Below are 19,788 nucleotides of genomic sequence, written 5' to 3' on the forward strand. Positions count from 1 at the left end.
AATAGAGGAGACACTGTGATTCCTCTGCCACTCTATCTGTTTCCATGACTCTTGCATGCTCCAGGAGCATTATTTACCCTGGGAAGGAAAAGGGTTAGAACTAGAGTCAGATCGATTATGAAGGTGAAAACATCAGCTCTTCGTGTCCGGAGACAGAACCATCCCATCAAATTGACACAGGAAGTCAAAACGGGTTCAAGAAATACCATCAGCATTCCAGATTTGTTATAGACCAGACTCCAGTTGGTGGACTCAGAATCCTTCTGATAACCAATATGCAGAGAAATGAGATCGCAACTCCTTTGAGGCAAGCTTTGACTGATCTCCACAAGAGCACAAAAGCCCCCTGATTTCCAGGAGTTCTTGGCAATTACTGCTTTATTATTTGTTGGCAATGCCAACTGTGTGAGAATTCAAAGAGAGTACTTTGTAACATTTAAAAACAAAGTAAATACTGCTGTATTATGGGATGTATACATACAGATACACATTTGTTACCTTCTGGTGTAACAGCATTGCATTTAAGGAGACTCATTTTCTTGTATGTAAACATACATTCTGGACATACATTCAGATATTCTGTTGTTCACCCTAAGAAGAGTTTTCAATCTCACATAATGAATAAGACTGAGAAATGTCAAGTAAACAGAAATGTATTAGAAGGTAAACAAAAACAATTCAATTTTACAAACAATGGCTCTCTTTTAATGAACCAAACAATGCCCTCATCAGTATTGACTGGTTAATGAATTTAGAAGCAATTTGCAATGTAATCACTCAGCAGAGCAACAAGGAGCACAGAAAAAGCTTTCAGAATTTCACTTTCTTCAATCAAAGTGTACAGGACAGCAATTTCAAATAGTTCACCATCAATTAAAACATTTTTCAGACAATCTAGCACCTTCTCTTTCCATACAACTCTTAATATAAGCCTTTGGTTTGGAAACCCTGAAAGGACAAAATGACCTATTCAACTTGCTCATTAGCAAATCTGAGATACTGTGCAGCAGTAGTGAGACAAATGATATTGTACATAAAAATCCTACCCCATTGTTCTCAATGGGGACAATTATTTATCTACCTTTTACATCTGGTGAAGCCCATTTCTTGGCAGGACAGAGGCATCCCCTTTAATTCTAAATCTGATAGTCTTCATTACTTCTTTTAAGTGAGATCAAATTTTGTGAGGGGAATGAATATGCACTGATGGGGAGTCATATAGACAACATGACCTATTGTGACCACAGGGACTTTCTGGGCTCCCACTGAGAGGGCTATCCACACTCACAGTTTTCTATTACTTAGTTTAATTTCAAACTCAGCAATAAAGGAACATTTTTCACACCCCACATTGCTACCAGGAGTATTTCTGTACCACAGAATTAAATTCAAACTCATAGGTAGCAAGGGAAATTTAACACAACTGAGAAACTAACAATCCAGAAAATACTTTAAAAAGCAGCTGCACTCCAAGATGACAGAGAAGATGTAAAATTACTACAGGCCAACAAGAGCTAAGGCCTGAAAAAAGCTTGCTACAAAGAGGAGGGCAGGTGCTCCTGGAGTCCCCAGGTAGGACATGCACTCAAATAGGAGCATGATGCCCTTTCCAGATGACGGCGATTTTGAACATTCTATCAGCACATTAAGACAGACCACATTTAAAAGGTAAAACAAACACCAAGAGAAAGGCCCATGTTGTATGGCCCCCCCAAATTCACTGGGTTTATAGTGAAAGTTTATTGTTATTCCTAGTACAGAAGCTACAAGGTACATACAGTATAAAACGAGAACAGCCACAAAGCAAAGATGATACAGACATTCTGTTACAGTACAGTGGAGGAAACATTCTTTGCCTAATTTTTCCACCCTACCCCACGCATAGCAGCTAAAACTACTGACCCTCCCTCCCCTCCAAAAAATATTAAAAAGAAAACTCTCTCGCTTCGATGCAGCGGGATTTTATGCCTTTTGGGGACACTGGTTATCACCTGCCAATATTTCAACTTTCACAAACTAAAGTAACAAAAGAAAAAAGAATCTGTGAAGATGGGAGTGACACAATCCATATAGGATGCTCATGCCACATCGGGTTCAGTTCTCCTCAAAGTAAATGTCCTGTAAAGAAAGGAAAAGTCTGTTACACTGAGAAATGTATCAATAAAAATGGTCAGAATTCAAATACAATAATGTAGAATCTGGAATGGGAAGAACTAGGTAATCAGCTGACAAATATTCCTGTTGTCTTTATAATGAACACTTAAACTCTTATTACTGACAATGCTGGGAGATTTTGAAGTGTGATACCCCTTTTCCTTCCATCGTCACACGCTATACAGGAGATTACACACCAATGAACGTGCATACTTGACAAATCCATCTATCATAAAAGGTCCCAAACAAGAATATCTGGAGGGAGAACCCTAGCAACGTGGGTGCTTTAATCTTATCCTCAACTCTTAAAAACTGTGAGACTAAGATGGTGGAACACTTACCTTAAAGGTACAAAAATTCCATATAATAATTGTCTTAGATATATTTAGTGCGGTTGAGGGCTCTCTCAGCAAGATGACCACTTTCATCTGTGATCTTCTCCCAATCTGTTTGTCCAACCACAAAACCAATGGCCCTCTTCCTGTCTGCATCCTTCTTTTCTTCCAGATCTGCCCACCTCACCTATGAAGAACACAATGTCAGTAGGACAGTCGTTCAAGAAGAAACACTGGAACTCTAGTAGGCCTTTCCCTCACAGACTAGCGTACAAGGAAAATTCTTAACTTGCACTTAATCATTTTGATTATGAAATTTAAGACCCAAATCATTCTCTCAAGAGAAGCGATGGAAGTCCCACCAAATACATCATTTAAAAGTGATGTCCTAAATGTACCACAAAGTAGAGAAAAATTTTGCACTGGCTGGGAGATGGACTAAATAATTAAGCCTTTTCCATTTTAACACTAATAATTCTGTGATTCAGAGCATAATGGCTGCATTTATTCCCCTTTCTAAGGCTTAGAGGCTGGATGCCTAGCGCTCACAGGAAACAAGATACAGTAACAGAAAGACAAGAGACCATTGGAAAGTATCCTTCTGTGTGGAAGGATTGAGGGATACTGGAGGAAAGCCACAGAACGCAACAGTGCTTCTGTAAGGAATTACATAGGCTTACTTCTCAATGTTTGCCAACATAATGTGCGCAAATCAGTATTCTCCTGGTCTCAAATGAAGTGGCACAGAAAACATGATACCATAATGTTGAGCTACAATTTTTTCATAACTACAATATTTCTCTACATCTACCTTTTAAGCTTAATTACATAATGAAGACATTTAAAACTAGACTGAACAAAGTACAGGAAGACATACTGTAGGGAACAATCTTGCACTGACTGAGGGAGTCATAATCTAATAGTTCTTTTCTATTTTTGACTTCTATGACACGTTTCTGAATGAATCTTTTCACTATATCACTCACTGTGCTATGCTACTCATTCGTGCATTTATGTCCCACGTTGAAAACTGCCACTTCCTCCTCTAAGGCTTCTTAAAGTCACTCACATCCTTCACCTCCAATCTGTTCAGACCTCTGAAGTCACCTTCTCACCCACACATACGTGCATATATGGAATGGGGAGATGGGGGGGGGGGGGGTGGAATAGGGCATAAAAGCAGCTAAAGGGAGGGTTGTAACCAGGGAATAGGTAGGAAGAGAGAAGGATGGCAGAGCTAGAGAAGCAGTATCTGAAGGCAACTCAGGGTATGTCTACACAGCAACTAGACAGACGTAGCTGGCCTATGCCAGCTGACTGGAGCTCGTAGGGCTTGGGCTGTGAGGGTGTTTTATTGCTGTGTAGACTTAGGCTTGGGCAGGAGCCCAGGCTCTAGGACACTGCAGGGTGGGAAGATCCCAGAGATCCCGAGCCCCAAAGTCTACATGGCAATGAAATAGCCCCGTAGCCCGAGCCCCGCAAACCCAAGTCAGCTGGCATGGGCCAGCCTTGGGTTTTTCTTCACTGTGCAGACGTACCTTCAAGAACAGATCTCTTCCTAACCCTGCCCTCCAATCCCAATCCAATCCAATCTTCTGCTGACTCATTGGCCCCCAATGCCCGCCCCTCACTTACTAGCCCAGTTCCCCAGCCTACTTAGTTCAATGCCTCATTCTGCTAAGCCAATGTACAAGGAAAGAACTTTTACATTTATTTCTAATATATCTGATTGTGTATGTTTATATTTATAAAAAATAAAATGTTAATAAATGTAAAAATTATTTCCTTGTTTAGTCAAGTAGGAGCCCTGATGGGGATGGAACCAGGGAGAGCTGCTCCCCCACCTTGCTCCCCCCTCAATTCTTATTCACCTCTGCAGATCTCTTATGGTTTGTGAGCAGGTGCTCCACTAGAACAGAGCTTCTGTCTGTTAAACTATAAGACGTTCACCAGAAGAGACCCCTGGGTTCTCTTCTCCAGCCTTATTTTTCCCTCTACCCACCCTGCACAAACCCACACTGAGCACCATTCTCCTGCTAACCCATTCCCAGTCCACACCTCCAGGTAACTATCCCATATCTCCCCATTCTCACTGCCCATCAACCACTGTTGTCCTCCCCCGTCATCTTCTTGTCCTCCTGCCAAAAACTCCATAATACCCTCACTCCTCCTGGATCCACTGGCCAAAACTAACCCTCATCCATCCATGCTTTGAAAAAATCAAAGACACTCTCCACAAAAATTAGCTTAGAGTAAAGGTTGCTCAATTGCATTTCCTATGAACAGGATCATTAAAAATTAAGGATATCGCTAGAAAGGTCAATGTTAACATCCACACCAACTTCAATTTACATCTTACTACCCAAACACAATTGCAAACTCCTCAGCTCCATGACAAACTTTCAGTTTTAACATACAACCACAATGTACACAACCAGTTCCTCAGATTCCCTCTGAAATGCACAACCTGAACATCAAACTCATATTTTTTCATGAACAATTAATATTAGACATTATGATTACACACATCTATAGGGAATATCGCTTAATCTTACTGAGATCAGAGTTCGGGGTATTGAATGTATGTTGGAATTAAAAGGGAGTTTGTTGTGGAGCTGAGGACTCAGAGTATATTCTATTAATGCTTAGGGGGTAAGACAGTTCATTGGGCATAGATGTAAATGACTTTACAGGCAGTTTCCTTGATTTTTAGTGACTATCTTCATAGGAAATGCAGTTAAGCAACCTTAACTCTAAGATACCTAATTTGATGGTAGATTATTGTTTTAAGTGATGCTCGAAATGCAGGTTTGTACATTCTTGTGTCTCCATGTATTTTTATTTTCCATTCATAGCAGAATTTCAAGCAGCAGCACACAGTCAGCAGACAAAGGATAAATTTTAATTTATATAAAGTCTATTTTTCCAAAGAAAATCACTCAAACTGAACCTGCTCTGACTTTAAGAACATGTGCTGTTTCCTCCACTGCCCTTGTTACAAAGCCTATTACAAAAATATCAGATTAACTTTAACAGAATGTAAATCATATACATAGGATCCATTTTATTTTCCTCTTCTTTCATATACAACACACAGTATAAACTTCCTAGCCTCTTTGCTCAGAACCTACACTGTATACTATGCCTTTTATCCTCTCACAAAACATACACCATACACACAGAATACCCATCTCCATGGCTTTTCTTGACAGTCTGCATCTTTATATAGTACCTTTCCTTAAGAACAGCATATCTTTTTTCTAACTCTCAAAATATGTGACGTATGTTGTTAATCTTTGACCATATTCTCAAGAACAGTCTGCCATGGCATCTAATGGGACAATGAAATGAAAACAATGAGTCCACACTGGTCCTATCTGCAGGCAAACTGAATGAATGGTACAGACTGTGTTCCATGGAGAGAATGCTATATGAGTCCCTTAGAGAAATTAAGACACTAGTGGAGTTTATTACCCTCTTCTTGCCAGGTTCAGAAGCACGTGTATCATAGTCATCGGGAAGCTGAAGATAATCCTCCATCCTGCTGGCAATTGCTTCCCAGTCACGTTTCCTCTTTGTGCCTGTCCGCAAGCCATCCAGCTTGTCTGAGAACAAACACAGAGCCTCAGCGTTAAAGGAGAAAACTTGGGTAATACTCACACAAACAAGATGAGAGAGGGAACACTTCCAAAAGAATGAGTCTGTATTTCACAGCAGCAGAACTTGCAAATCCAGATTGTGTTGATGAGTGGAATGATCTCTAGTTTGTTTCAACTCTGAAGACTCACCCCATTTCCAACTTTTATTTATCTTTCATATTAATTTTGTCAGTAACATTCAGTATTGTTGTTTTTATGAGGGAGGAAAAGTTATCTTCCTGGAAGTTCACATCATTCAGAGTCCATGCCCAGCAAGCATAACACAGCTGCTGGAAGCTGTTGGTGGAACAACAGTCCCATATATTCTGCAGTTTAACACAATATTAACTCCACACATTTTCTTCCCTGTGTTCAGTTTAATACTGTGTCAAACATGGCAAATCAGGCAATATCAGGAACGTGGTGTCCATCAAACTGTTAAACCTACTCAGAACTGTACACTAAGCAGTTTTTGAAGAACTGCTTCTACTGAACACAATATCCTGAGACTGCAGAAAGACTCAGAATCTATTATTTATGGTATGAGAGTTCACTCATACATAAATGCTGTAGAAGCAAGTTTGTCCAAAGATCACTTTTTTCTTCTGTTGATTACTGAACCAGAGTGACCAACTTGAGAGATGAGGCGAAACAAGATGACATTTAATGAGTTATAAGAACTACTTCTTTTGGGCCATTTACTCAAGATAGAGTGCTAGTGGTAATGAGACAAAGTACATAAGGTTAAGGACTAGCAGGTGTGAAGATATGAAACTGGCTTTACAGAGCTAAAAATAATTCCACCACTTTTTTTTCCATTGGTGTTTACTCACTGGTTCATAATGCCATGTAGTAGGTTTGTTGCCCCAACATTTTAAACAATTTCTACAATCACTGCCACATTAATGTATATGTTACAGTTTTTTGGTGTTCTTTGTAAACTGTTGCCAGTGACGAAAATGACACTAGCTCAGAAGTCATTAATGTTATTAAATCACACAACTCTGAAACTTATCAAATACAAAGCAGCATATTTGCTGGGCAGCAGAAAAAGACAGTCTAAAAATGTGCATCCAAAGAATTTCAGAACATAGATGAGTTTGGTTCTTTTTAAAATAGCAAAAAAGCAGAGTAGTACTAGAGATCATACAAGACCAAAAAACAATTTTGATTTGTGCACACTGTAGTAAAACTTAATATGAAAACCAATAAAGTAATCCCTGCCTCATTCAAAACTAGAATTTTTCAAGAATCCATTATGCCCCATTTCACTGGGACAGATTTAAACCTTTCATCTGTCCAAGCAAAGCATTTTCAAATCCCCTCCCCAAAGACACTACAGTTAAAAATCAACACAGAATAGCTGTCTCTGCTTTCCTGAATTGCTAATTGTTACATTGCATTAAGTTTCTTCTTTTATTCTAAGTCAAATATGCCAAATTTGTGGCTACAGTTCCATAGACAGATGCCATCTCCTTCCAGGAGAGAAACTCTCGACATGGGAAATTCCTTTATATTGCTTCAGCAGTAAAGGTGCTTCCAAGCTCATCTAATATTATTCACAGATTACTAAACATAGACCATTCCAGAATAAACAGCATTGAAAAGGAGAGCAGTACACACATTTAGGAACATTTAAGTTGTGACAAATAGCAAAGTCCAGGAATTCTGTGGTAAGGCAGTCATATCGACACTTTTGCACTGGGAGTCAGAATTTTCTGATGCAAAGTGCAAGTAGCAAGCACATCTGATCACCAACATGAAAAAGTTAACTCTCCCACTTCGCCTGTGTATGACAAGAATCGCAAATCGGTACCTGAGAGTTTTACAACATTCTATTATAAAAGGGTGAGTTATGGACTGTGCCAACAGTTTGAATAATCCTTCTTTTAAGGATTCAGTTATCTCTGCATAGAGTATGTTTTTAAATTTAACCTCTTTTTGTGTTTGAAGTTGGCTGCCCTTCCAGGGAAATGTGCTTCCATCTATGCTGTGGTACTTCAAGGTATGTCCAGAGGTGACCCAGAGCAGACACACCTTGAAGCATTCTCAAGTCCTGTTGCACTGATCACTGGCACATCAACTCAGAAGGGTTCCTTCTTCTGAGACAAGATTTCACTTTGTAATATGGAGCCCGCGATGGTAGTTATGGAGGAAACGATTATTTTGCTTCCAATTCTCAAACTTTAATAATTCTACCATTTAGAGTTTTAAAATAGCAAAGTGGCATTATCCTTAAAATCTGTATAACTTCTCAAAAACTCACCTTTATTATTTTAATTATGAAAGTACCTGAAATCAGCCAATTATTTTTGTTTGTCAACACTGCCCCCCCAAAAAAAGTTAAGAGTTTTCACATTTTTAATACAACTGATAGTGGCCTGAGTGAAATGTTATTTGCATCCTAGAATAAAGTTTTACAGTGGAGATAATACTTCAGATATTGTGAAGTTAGTTTCCCCGTCTGTGAGGTCTGAACATAGCATTATTAAACCATTGCATTATTAAACTTTTAAAGAGATTATTATACTAGAAGAGGCAATTATACCTCAGTTAAGACAACAAGCATCAGCCCATTTCTGTAAGCTGTAAATGGAAGAACTTGCTGCACAAATACAGAAAGGCACATTGATATAGCAGTATTACATTTTAAATGGAAATGTGCCTGTGGCTGCATCCAGAACAAGTATGGAAAATGGGCAGCAGTATGCAGGCACACAGTATTCAGAAGAGAAATGTACTGGTCCTGCCATGAATATTAACAACAGTAAGAACTCTGGGGCAAGGAGATTTGAATGTGCATGATGACTGTCACAAGCATGTTCAGCCAAAAGCTCAACATTTCGGACATTCTCCATGACACACTGCAGCCAGTAAAATCCTGTTGTACTTTATTTGCAACAATATCTATAAATAAAGACAGAAAGCACAACAGAATTTGTAATTGCCAAGCGATTTGGATGAACCAATCCAACAAAGAAATGTATTTGGTTTAAAATTCTGCCTTTTACCTTGTAAAAGCCTATCTACTGACTATAAACATGCTGGACAGGCCAGCATCTCCGAGAAAACAACCCAAATCTGGAATAACAAATCTATATTACAGCTTTACACACCTTTTAGTATACAGTTTTAATCAGTCATGGCTGAAATGGACTTTTAGGAATAACTATGGTTCACAAGCATTTCCCTGAAAATCCTAGGATGCATCAGATATAACCACGCTAAGTCCCAAAATGCAAGGTTTTTTAACCACAGTTTTGGCTGACAGTTTATAGAGCAACCTTCTAGGAAACAGCATCCATTACAACAGGATTTAGGGCTCTTTGTAACAATATGATACCTATTTTTAGTGCATTTTAATTTGTGTTTTCAATAGCTTTTTGTAGAATTTAGGCTTATGGGTGGAGAGGCTATTTATATCAAAACAGCGATAGAGTCAGTCTCTTTCCAGGCTGAGATCTCTTTAGCAACTGGACGTGGTGACTGTGGAATATTGGTGTCCTGTCTGCTAGCTGAGTTCCTGATGAGAGCTAGTTACAAGATATGAGTACAGCTGATGTCAAGATCAGTAGCTAATACAGTCATTTTGTTAGGAGTTTAACTCTGCAGTTTATTATACATTTATTTATACATATTTAGGTTATGTGAAGATGATCCAAAATGGGTTTTTTATAGTTTGGATTTATGATCTGGAAAGCGTATTTTAAAAATAATTGTTTTGCTTCTATTTTTTATTAGAGAGATTTAACAACGGGTTATTTTAAAAGCTGTATTTGTTAGTTTCTGCTGCAGCCAACCCTCGGTTTTGCTGAGAATGCTACAAAAAGCATGATATATATTTAAACCAGTTTAACTGTTTTATGTATCATACATATTTTAGGTTTCTGTGTTTGATATTTGTAAAATGTGCATGATTGAGGGTTTTTTTTTTTGAGGGGGGTTAAAAAATGTTAATTGTGTGTAATGTGACATTTCCATTCCTCTTATGTATATTTAAATGAAAAACAACAGTTATTTGGAGTATAACACAATGACCAACAGCTCTGAAATTTTTTTAACCACTCACAGAGTATTTTACGCTATGATTTCCCAAGCAACATTTTTTTAAAATGATCTTGGCAACATCTAAGAAATAAGCTTAACAGACCAGGATTGTGGACTCTATAGCAAGAATGCACACAATCCTCAGAGTGAGTTTCTTCATCTGCTTAGCTGTTTGATGGGCCTCAGATACTGGGTAAAGGCTCATCCATTGGTGCTGAAGGTATCAGGAAGTCAAGATGTTCCATCAGGATTTCAATGGCTCATCAAGAGAATGTGGCAGCAGAAGAGGTGCTGCAGCAAAGCACTTAGCAGGAGACAAAAGGCTGTTTATATAAACAGGATCTTCTGGTGTCATTTCTATGGTGCAGTTAGGATTTGAAAACAAGGAGAGAGAGGCATGTATCCCCTACCAGACTCACAGTCCAAAGGGTTAGGCTGTTTACTTGTAGTGGACTTTCTCTTTGAAATTTACACTACACATCCCCTTTCAGATATTTATTATTTTATCATAAAGGTGACTGAAAGTGATCCTTTTACACAGGTTGGGTCAAAGATCCTGTTTTAGTACCATTCCTGAAAGAAACTTTGTGGCTCAAAAATTGAATATTAATGGAAATTCCTTTGCATGAACACATGCTCCATCACTTGGCCCTGTGCTTGCATTTCATTCTATGAAATCTGCTGATTTTGATGGAAATATCAGTTATAACAGATAGTATCTCACAGCACAGCAACACTAATGACAATGGCAGTGGAGTTAAAATCATCTCCTATTCCAGAAAGGTCCATTCTGAATCCTATGAAAAGTGTCTCAATTCTCAAAAAATTTCATTTGAACAGCTGACTGTAATTTTTATGTCTAGGCCTTTAATAGGAAGTGATTATGACTGGATCATTCAGAACTAGGTTCAGAATATGGAGCTTGTGCTGTCCTGTCACATGACAGTTTTGGAAGGCTCTCCAGTGCTGTTCTCTATAAAACATCTGTGTCAAGAAAGAACAGTCTCTCCTTGATTATTAAATTAACCATGTTTTCCTGTTGGCTCAAAAAAAAAATACATGTAGAATAGAAGCATGACAAGGTATAGTATTTATGTTTCTAAGCCCTTTGTGACGGCTTAGTAAAACAATGAACACACAAGCAGTAGGGTACACCAGCCTTTCCTTCAATCAGCAGGACACTCATATTGCAAGATGGACACTTTTTTAATGGAAGATTAAGACTTAAGAAAAAAATGTATGCAGCATGAATAAATATGTGGTGTAATGTGAACTGATTCTGTTGCCTATTTACAACTCAGTGAACATGAATAAAGCATGAAATATTGCCCCCCCCCCCCTTTTTTTTTTTTTTTTTTTTTTTTTTTTTTGAGACAAACGACTTTCCTTGAACAGGTGGAAGAGCACCAGTATGGAAATGTGTGCTCCATGTCAAAATGTATAAAACAGCTATGGCTAGAAACATTAGACTATCTCTACCTCTATTATCGCATAAAAGAGAAACCACTTTTTACATGGAAGAGAAATGTCTTGTAGATTCACATACACATCCTTGAGATCAATACAAAGCCATTTGGTCTTTGGCGGGGAGGCACAGCACAAATAAGCAAATTAAAGTTCTGCACATACCATCAGATACCAACTATAGAAAACAGGAAAAAAGAAATACCCACCTAGCTTTGCCTCAGAAGTGTCCATCTCCCATTTGCTTTTCGGAATGTAACCCTAAATCATACACAGAGAGAAGCTCGAAGGATTAGAGACACACACACACGCATATCACTTTTGAACTGGAAAAAGCATTATAACGGGAGCTTAAAACATTTCTTTTGGTAAAGTGCAATTCAGTAAGCAACTGAGGGAAACAGGTTATTATTTACTTCAGAACTTCTATATCCACTTTATATTCAGTGCTTTTAGCAGTCCTTGTGCATTGCTACAAAGAGTGCTGCTTCTGCAAACACAGACCAAATTTAACAGACAGCAATAGTACTGAAACTGTGTGCAGTTAATACATTATATTGCCCAATGTGGCATAGGTTTTATAACATAAATGATCAGATATTGAGTGCACTACAAATACAACTGCAAAAAGAAATTACATTAGTCATATGATCTTAAGAATGTATTTCCAGAACAATGCACTACATCCAGACTTCACTGAATATTCCTATTAAAGGAACAAACAAGAATTTAGTATGCAAAGTCAACTTAGTAGGGACTCTAACATTAAATGGTGAATCCTTTTTACTAGTTTAGAGTTAGATTTTGTTGAATCATGAGATATGTACTAAATACTAAAACACTAAAAATAGTGCTTATTGAAAAACTGCAAATGTATCACAGTTCAAACATTGCTTGTCATACGAATATAACTATTGTATCAATAACTTAAGAGAAAGAATGCATTTTATATGTAATAAAGTATTCAGCTATTTTATTCCATGCGACTCAAAGCTTTAAATTCTGAAAGTATTCACTTGATTATTCTCTTATGATCTTTCCATTTTACAGTGCTTGCTTCGTGAGGATTTATTTATACTATTTGTCCATGCTTTCTTATACACTCCAGTTTCAGCTGCTTAACTTGTTATAACACTATTTAATGCTATGTAGTCATATAAAAAACGAACATACTGAAACAGATCTTGTATGAGAAACTTGTTACAAAGTATTATTCTCTCTAGAAAGGGGTAAGCATCCCTATAAACAGGTTTCATCAAGAGATTAGCCCCAATCCTTAGATCAGTTTTATTATACTAACTCCATTTCTATTCTCTTTATAGGCTCTCTCTAGAGGTATTAGTGTATGGTGACAGTATACAGGCTGAGTACCAGATTAGAGTATATCATTCCAGACAGACATGCTGCTGTTGCATATCTGGTATTTACACACACCACAGCATGACTCTTTCAAAGTTTTTATACAGTTCTAACTTTTACCCAGTAATAGTTTCAGCATTTTAAGAATGATTTTTAGTTTACTAAAGATTATGTTTTTTAATTTGCAAGTAGTTTTTTTAAATCAAATATGTATTTAGTAGGAACTAAGTCAGTCTGTGTTGCAACATTACACTGTAAATGTACATGTTCATTATATCAAAAACTTTAATAAGTTGTGCATTAAAACCTGCGGAAAAGTTCATCTACCACTAGAACATTGCATTTTATGGAACAACTGTGCTATATGGACTAGTTTTATCCATATGCTGACAACAACACTGAATTAAAAATGTCAACACTTGATACCATCAAGCACAGAAAAGAATTTTTTTTCTGAACTACACAAAGAATCCAGTAGAGTCGATATATCAACATACGAGTGACTACGATGGTGTGAATTAAACGCCCTCTGTATTATATGCTGAATCTGTACCATATCCTCCTTCTTCAGTTAGGATAAGACAAGATTCAGACTTCAACTTCTGATGTGAGACAGTCTCTCAGGGACATTTGTCAGTTGGCAGGAGCATCAAACCCCTCCTTCTTGAAGGGAAGAATGGAAGTATAACAAAATGAATCAAGAACTCCCACTAACTGCTCTCAAAAAGACAACATATGTCAAAAACAGTGCATTGTTCCACCTTTCTGTACCAGTCTGGCATGCCTCTCTCTGACATTGACCACATCAGCGAGTAGCAGACATGAACTGTTCTACATAACTCTTTGCTGCTTTTCCTCTTGTGTTTCTGAATGGAAGCCATATTTATATATGGACTGCTTTTAATTAATAATTTGCTCAATTTTAACCCACCAAGCTTTTTCTTTGATTTATGCAACTCAAATCTGTAGTTATATGTACTGTATATTAGAACCACATACACACACACACACACACATTTATATAGGAAGCTCCAGAAAATTAAAGGCACTACTGTCTGTTTTAGGTATGGCCCACTTCCAGGCAATCAGAAGTTAATAGCCATGTCTTGCAAACAGTGAAGTGTCTTTAGATGGAACTCCTGATCACACTTTATTCAGGCTTATTCTCTCTGTCAAAGGATAACTTGAGTAAAGAGAATAAATGAGTCACATCAAGAGAAAAAATGTTTATTAATCTCTACTTTGCCTAAGGAGATTTCTTTTTCTTTAACTTTTATATTTCCTTTCTCTTCTAGAATCTATCAGCGCTGACCCCATTCCTAAGGAATAGTGAGTTTTCATCAGGAGGAAGGCCCAGTGTCTCTCAGAATCACTATAACCTCTTCTTTATTGCAATTTAGCTCTTTGGTAGTGGGAGCCAGGATTTGGCATGCACGTCATCAAGAACTAAGACAGTGCACCTTGTCAAAGATGACGTGCTTCTTACCAAACCTTTCTAAGAGGTGAGTAACAGCATTAAGTGGTGTCAGACACTACTTTAGTCAAGAAGAGTTCATAAGACAAGTGCAAGTTTAAGTAAGCTAAGATTAAATAAACTCTGTTCCCATCATATGGTTGCTATAGGTCTTCATATTTACACAGGATATTCCATATGTAACAGTACATGTGCTTTCCCTTCCCCCCTGCTCCCAAGAAGTTTCAAACTTGTCTACAAAAGCAGGTTCCAGTGGGTTGTAGATTTGTGCCTGGAGCATGCTACCATGCTCTGTTGAGAATACTATTCCTATTCATAGTAAATATAGTCATGGATTTTTTAAAATCAATTAAGAAAAAAAGACCAAGATTTAGTACTAAAATCCTCTCAGATATGCATAAGAAACCAAACACGAAAAATGTACGTATTAGCATTATACTACTGGGAGTGGCAGATGACTGGGATTTATAACAGTTAAAGTCCATCTGAGTTATTCTAATAAAAGACACTTTGTTGGAGTTGGGTGAGGTATCTCCTACCAGTTCGTTTTCTTCTTCCTCTGCTGTATCCTTCTTGGATTCTTCTTTCTGATCTTCAATATTAGCATCAAAATCCTCCATCTCCACCTGGTCCAAAACACACACACAGAATTATGCTGCACTGCTTGACTTCTAAATATTACTTGCTTATTTAAAGGGTGCAGAGTAGACTCCAAAGGCCAAGAAAGAGAGAAAACAGAATGAGGGGATTCATTCAGACAAATATATTGGTGCCATATGCTGTATTGAGACAGATTCCATTTTCTTCCCTACAGAAATGGTTTCATTTAAGTTTCTATTCTTGTCACAGAAAAGAATGGGGAATTTGGTGAGAAGTCACAATAATAGCCTTCTCCTCCATAGATCTCCTTTTATGCTACAGGAGCCTGTAATAGTAAGATATTTTTTCATTTTACACACACACACACACACACACACACACACACACACACACACACACACACACACACACACACACACACACACACACACACACACACACACACACACACACACACACACACACACACACACACACTGTACACAAATTCATGTCAAACTCTGAATTCTCAAAAAGGATCACAAACTTGCGACTTATATAATACTGGGAAGTGCCCTCTCTACCTGCCAACACATTTCTACTGAGTTTACACCTTGGAAAAAACATAGATAATGGAATATTATCAGACATAGGAATAAGTTATACACATATTCAACCTTGCCCATGTAACTGATTACTTTTTTGGACCCATCTCTTTGCTGATGTTCACATATGCATCAAGGAATATAAAGCCCTCACAATGAGTGTACAGCTCCTCATGCCATAAATGGAAGCTGGACGCCCACATTAAGAGTAGAATAAATCTCAATTCTATGCTCAAACTCTCTCTTCCTGAGACCTCAGACTTTTGTTCTTCTCTTTGAGATAACTAGTTTCAAGAGCATTAGTATTTGTAGACTGGAAAATGAATTGCTGACCTCATAGTTTGTAAGGAACCTTGAGTTGTCCAGATGCAAAGAATAAATTCTTGTTTTTCTACTTTTGCAGCTCAGAAGTTTCTAAGTCCACGACAGCTACTCTGACATCAGCATACAGCTGTGCTTCTTTCAAAATGTACATCATTTGTGCACCAATCTACTCCCAAATCTTGATTTACTAAAATATCTGACTAAGAAGATTACAGCAATACAAAAAGCTAAAATGTCAAGGATGCATGGTCAAAGCAAATTCCCCTTGGAACACAAAGAGCAACACGCTTTTCTCTCAAAGCACTCCTCTCCAGCCATATAATATGGATCCAGATATTTGTTTTCTGTGACAGAATTTCTGGACTTCCCAAAGCAAGCACACGGAGGAATCAATGAGGTTTTAACCAAGCCGCCAACATTTTTCAAACTTTAAGCTCACTAATCAATCAGTTACACCGCTACAACTATTCTGCAGAAGTGCTGAGTTTCTTCTGAGAGAGTAAAGATACGCTTTAACTGATAGTCAAAAGTCGTGAGGACTAAATAGTTTCCACTCTTCCCCTAAGAAATGTGAGCATAGTTTCCACAAAGGCAGCAGTAAAATTCCTCAAGTTGTTTTGGTGCCTGGGTCAGTCTGAACCATGTTTGGTTCGTACAGTGCTAAATATGCTGCTGGTACTTAATAAATAATAACCAGACTTCTCTTCTGCAATTTACATTTTCAATATAAACACAAATGCATACACTCCCCACTTCATTCAAATACAGTGACATTCACCTCTTCAATAGCAGCATCTTGCAACAAAGAACGAATGTCCAAGCGCATCATGTGACGTGGTGCAGTCTCCCAGTGATCAGACATCTAATAAGAGACATACAAAATAAAGTACTTCCTGCAACACACCACATTGAAAAAATGGGTCTGAACAGACCATTCTTTAGTACAGTTATATTACAGCCATTCTACTGAAATAATCAAAAGGAACATGGGCCCATCTTCAAAAGAGAGAGGGATATATTCATTGTAAAAGAATATGAGATTTTGCCAACATCAGTGGACCTGAAAGCCCAAAGAAATCTAACTTCAATAAGCCTGTGATTCCACTTCTTTATACAGTTACCCTATTGATCTCCTTTAGCTTGCGTCCATGGATATTCCTCTTGGAACAAGTCTGGTTATCTGCACTCATCTCAGCTAAATATACCTAGAGAGAGAAAATCAAATTAAACACTATAAACTCATCAGGAAATTAATATGTTAGTATCTAAAGTAGTTTTCCCACAGAGTAAGTGTACATAGGTGTTGCATGTGCAGAAGATATATACACTGATACATGAGTGGGCATTTAATACTAAATACCAGCAGGACTGATAGGGGATTCCATTTGGTTTCATTTTCCTGAAGAGGGGCTTATTGTTTTAGAAGTACTAGTGAGTGAGAATGACTGCTAACACCATTACCTCAAAGCCCTTGGTTTTTGCTGCACTCCAGAACTGCTCAAAATGGCGCACTCTGTCATTGATGGCATCCAGGATAATGAAAGGGAAGAAGCCATCATCCAAGGTCTTTTTGAAAGTTTTAAACATACTGGTGCGGTAGGTCTCTTCCATGTCAGCTTCATACTCATACTCCATCACCTGGGTTCAGGACAAAAGCAAGTCAAGAGAAAGCAGAAGGAGTTCTAAAATAGCTGGTGTTCAGTTCCTGATATCACAACCATTGGGCATATGGTCAGCAAAAGCAAACTTCCCTATACAAGTAGATTTCAAAAGAACTTGCCCCCATATTCTCTCTAATTTGGCCACACATAGAAATGCCTTGTTCAGAAGAACGTCACTGCACCAAAACAGCAGGTTCCAGCCCTAATTGTAATTACACTGCTATGTGCTTCCTTTAAAAATAAGCCTTTCCTTCCTTTCTCAAGAAAAGATCTAAGTCAACAGAGACACAAACTGAGTATACCTTCTTTTTCACTTTCTTCCCTGAATCTGGGTCTCTCTCCTCTTTCTCCACTTCAGTAATGAAATAGTCATCCAGGCTGAGAACTCTGGGTGCAGGTCCTCCACACTCCACCTCTTTGTCCTGGGAAGGAAACAACCAAGGAATACAATTTCCACTCTACCACGTGGGCCCTCAGAATGCCCAGGGCACACCCCAGCGACATGATCCACATACAGTAAGAGAAAGAAGACAACATTTTACTATCTCCTGCAACTTAACACCTTTCTTTTTATTTCAGTCAACCCAGCTGCCTTTCCCTCTAGTTCTGTAAGAGGGTACCCAACCATTTGAAGAAGTAGAACCTAAAGCAATTAGAGACTGAGGTTCCACATCCAAAACTGTTTTTTCCAAAGGACTGACCTAATAGGATCTCTCTTTGTGCACTGGACAAATAGAAAGGAAAGGTGAGAAGAAATGTGCACGTAGAGGCACAGGTGTAGAGAGATGCTGATGTTCTACAGTTAAGAGTCTGGCAAAATATAGGAAGTGGCTATTTATCTACTTACCCGGATGAGCTTTGCTACATGTGTCTTTCCACTGCCAGGCAATCCTCTCATTATGATCACAATCTGATGTAAAGACAGCATAAGAGAAAGGTGACTTTTTGAACTGCATTTCTGAGCATGGAAAACAACCTATCTACCAACCAAAGTGCTCTGGCTCAGAACCCTGAATAACCCCTGGATACAGAATCACAAAACAGAGCCAGCACTATGACATGTTTGTTAACTATTTTTATTGTGACCAGTAAGAATCATAACCTCATCTGACAGCTGCTGAAGAATGGGCCCTATAATGTAAGATTGAATAGAATTTGTTAAAATAAAGTTACTTGTATTAGCCTACCTTAACTACACAATCCTCTGCCCCTATACATATACTAACTTTTTCTTCCCCTTCCTCTACAGCATATGGTCTAGCCACCTCACCCACATAGTCAAGCGCTGCTCTCAGAAAGAATTCTGAAATACAGAATATTGCCAATTCATAGGAATCCTATTCTTGCATTCTCAAATCCAAGAGGTTTAAATCTCAGGTGTCATTCCACTTGATTATGTTGTGTTATTCTGTCTGTTTGCATCACCACCAAAGCCTTCTTGGAGCTCCCCCAAAGTGAACTTTCACAACTTTTTTTTCCCAATCCCTTTCCTGCAGTCTTTACTTGGTCTCTGAGAACATCAAAATTAACAAGTTACATTTGATATGTTCAATCTGCTCCCCATTTTGGGGTTCACAAATTATTCAATGGCTTTAGATGGGGCAGAGATTTGCTTCAGAAACTCATATACTGCATACATGGGAAATTTATCAGAATACACGGCTTGTTGCCTTCAGAATAGATAGCAGCTCCCTGCAACTCACCCTCTCTGGCCTGCTGTCCCGTCCTGGTGGCTTCAAAATATCATCCACATTCTTAGACTCTGGTTTCCTCTCTACCCGGGGGGCAGGGGGTGGCTGGCGGGGTATTGATGGAGCAGAAATAGGCATCCTCTCCTCAGCGTAATTTCTCCGATCACCTACAAATTTCAGCAATTGCATACAAACGTTTTCTCGGCTCACTGAAATCAGAAATCTAAGACTCCTTATCTTCAGTCCAGAGAATTCTAACAGAACCCACTGATTTCCAATACAGTTTGTTTAGCCTCAATTTAAGATCTGATTTGTAGAGGAAAAGATAAAGACAATGCCATTTAACCAATGCCATAAAAACAGAAAATCTGGACTGATAGAAATATGATCATATTTCCAAGAGGCAGAATGGTCCACTCAAAGAAGAAGACGACTGGAATACAAGATTGATAGTTCA

At 38.3% G+C, this 19,788-nt stretch overlaps 1 protein-coding gene across 1 annotated transcript in view; it reads right to left on the reverse strand.

Moving 5' to 3' along the window:
* Positions 1-1,716: 1,716 nt before the first annotated feature.
* Positions 1,717-19,788, reverse strand: part of YLPM1 (YLP motif containing 1) — a 50,476-nt gene continuing 32,404 nt past the window's right edge. The window contains 11 exon segments of the mRNA XM_067533217.1: positions 1,717-2,118; positions 2,496-2,676; positions 5,964-6,094; positions 11,848-11,899; positions 15,011-15,097; positions 16,758-16,841; positions 17,101-17,184; positions 17,441-17,617; positions 17,943-18,062; positions 18,488-18,550; positions 19,344-19,498. Coding sequence (XP_067389318.1) covers positions 2,530-2,676; positions 5,964-6,094; positions 11,848-11,899; positions 15,011-15,097; positions 16,758-16,841; positions 17,101-17,184; positions 17,441-17,617; positions 17,943-18,062; positions 18,488-18,550; positions 19,344-19,498 — 1,100 coding nt within the window. The 3' untranslated portion in view covers positions 1,717-2,118; positions 2,496-2,529.

The sequence above is a fragment of the Emydura macquarii genome, unplaced genomic scaffold (genome assembly GCF_026122565.2).
Source record: "Emydura macquarii macquarii isolate MOO-44397 ecotype Brisbane River unplaced genomic scaffold, CSIRO-AGI_Emac_v2 contig_374, whole genome shotgun sequence".
Lineage (NCBI taxonomy): Eukaryota > Metazoa > Chordata > Testudines > Chelidae > Emydura > Emydura macquarii.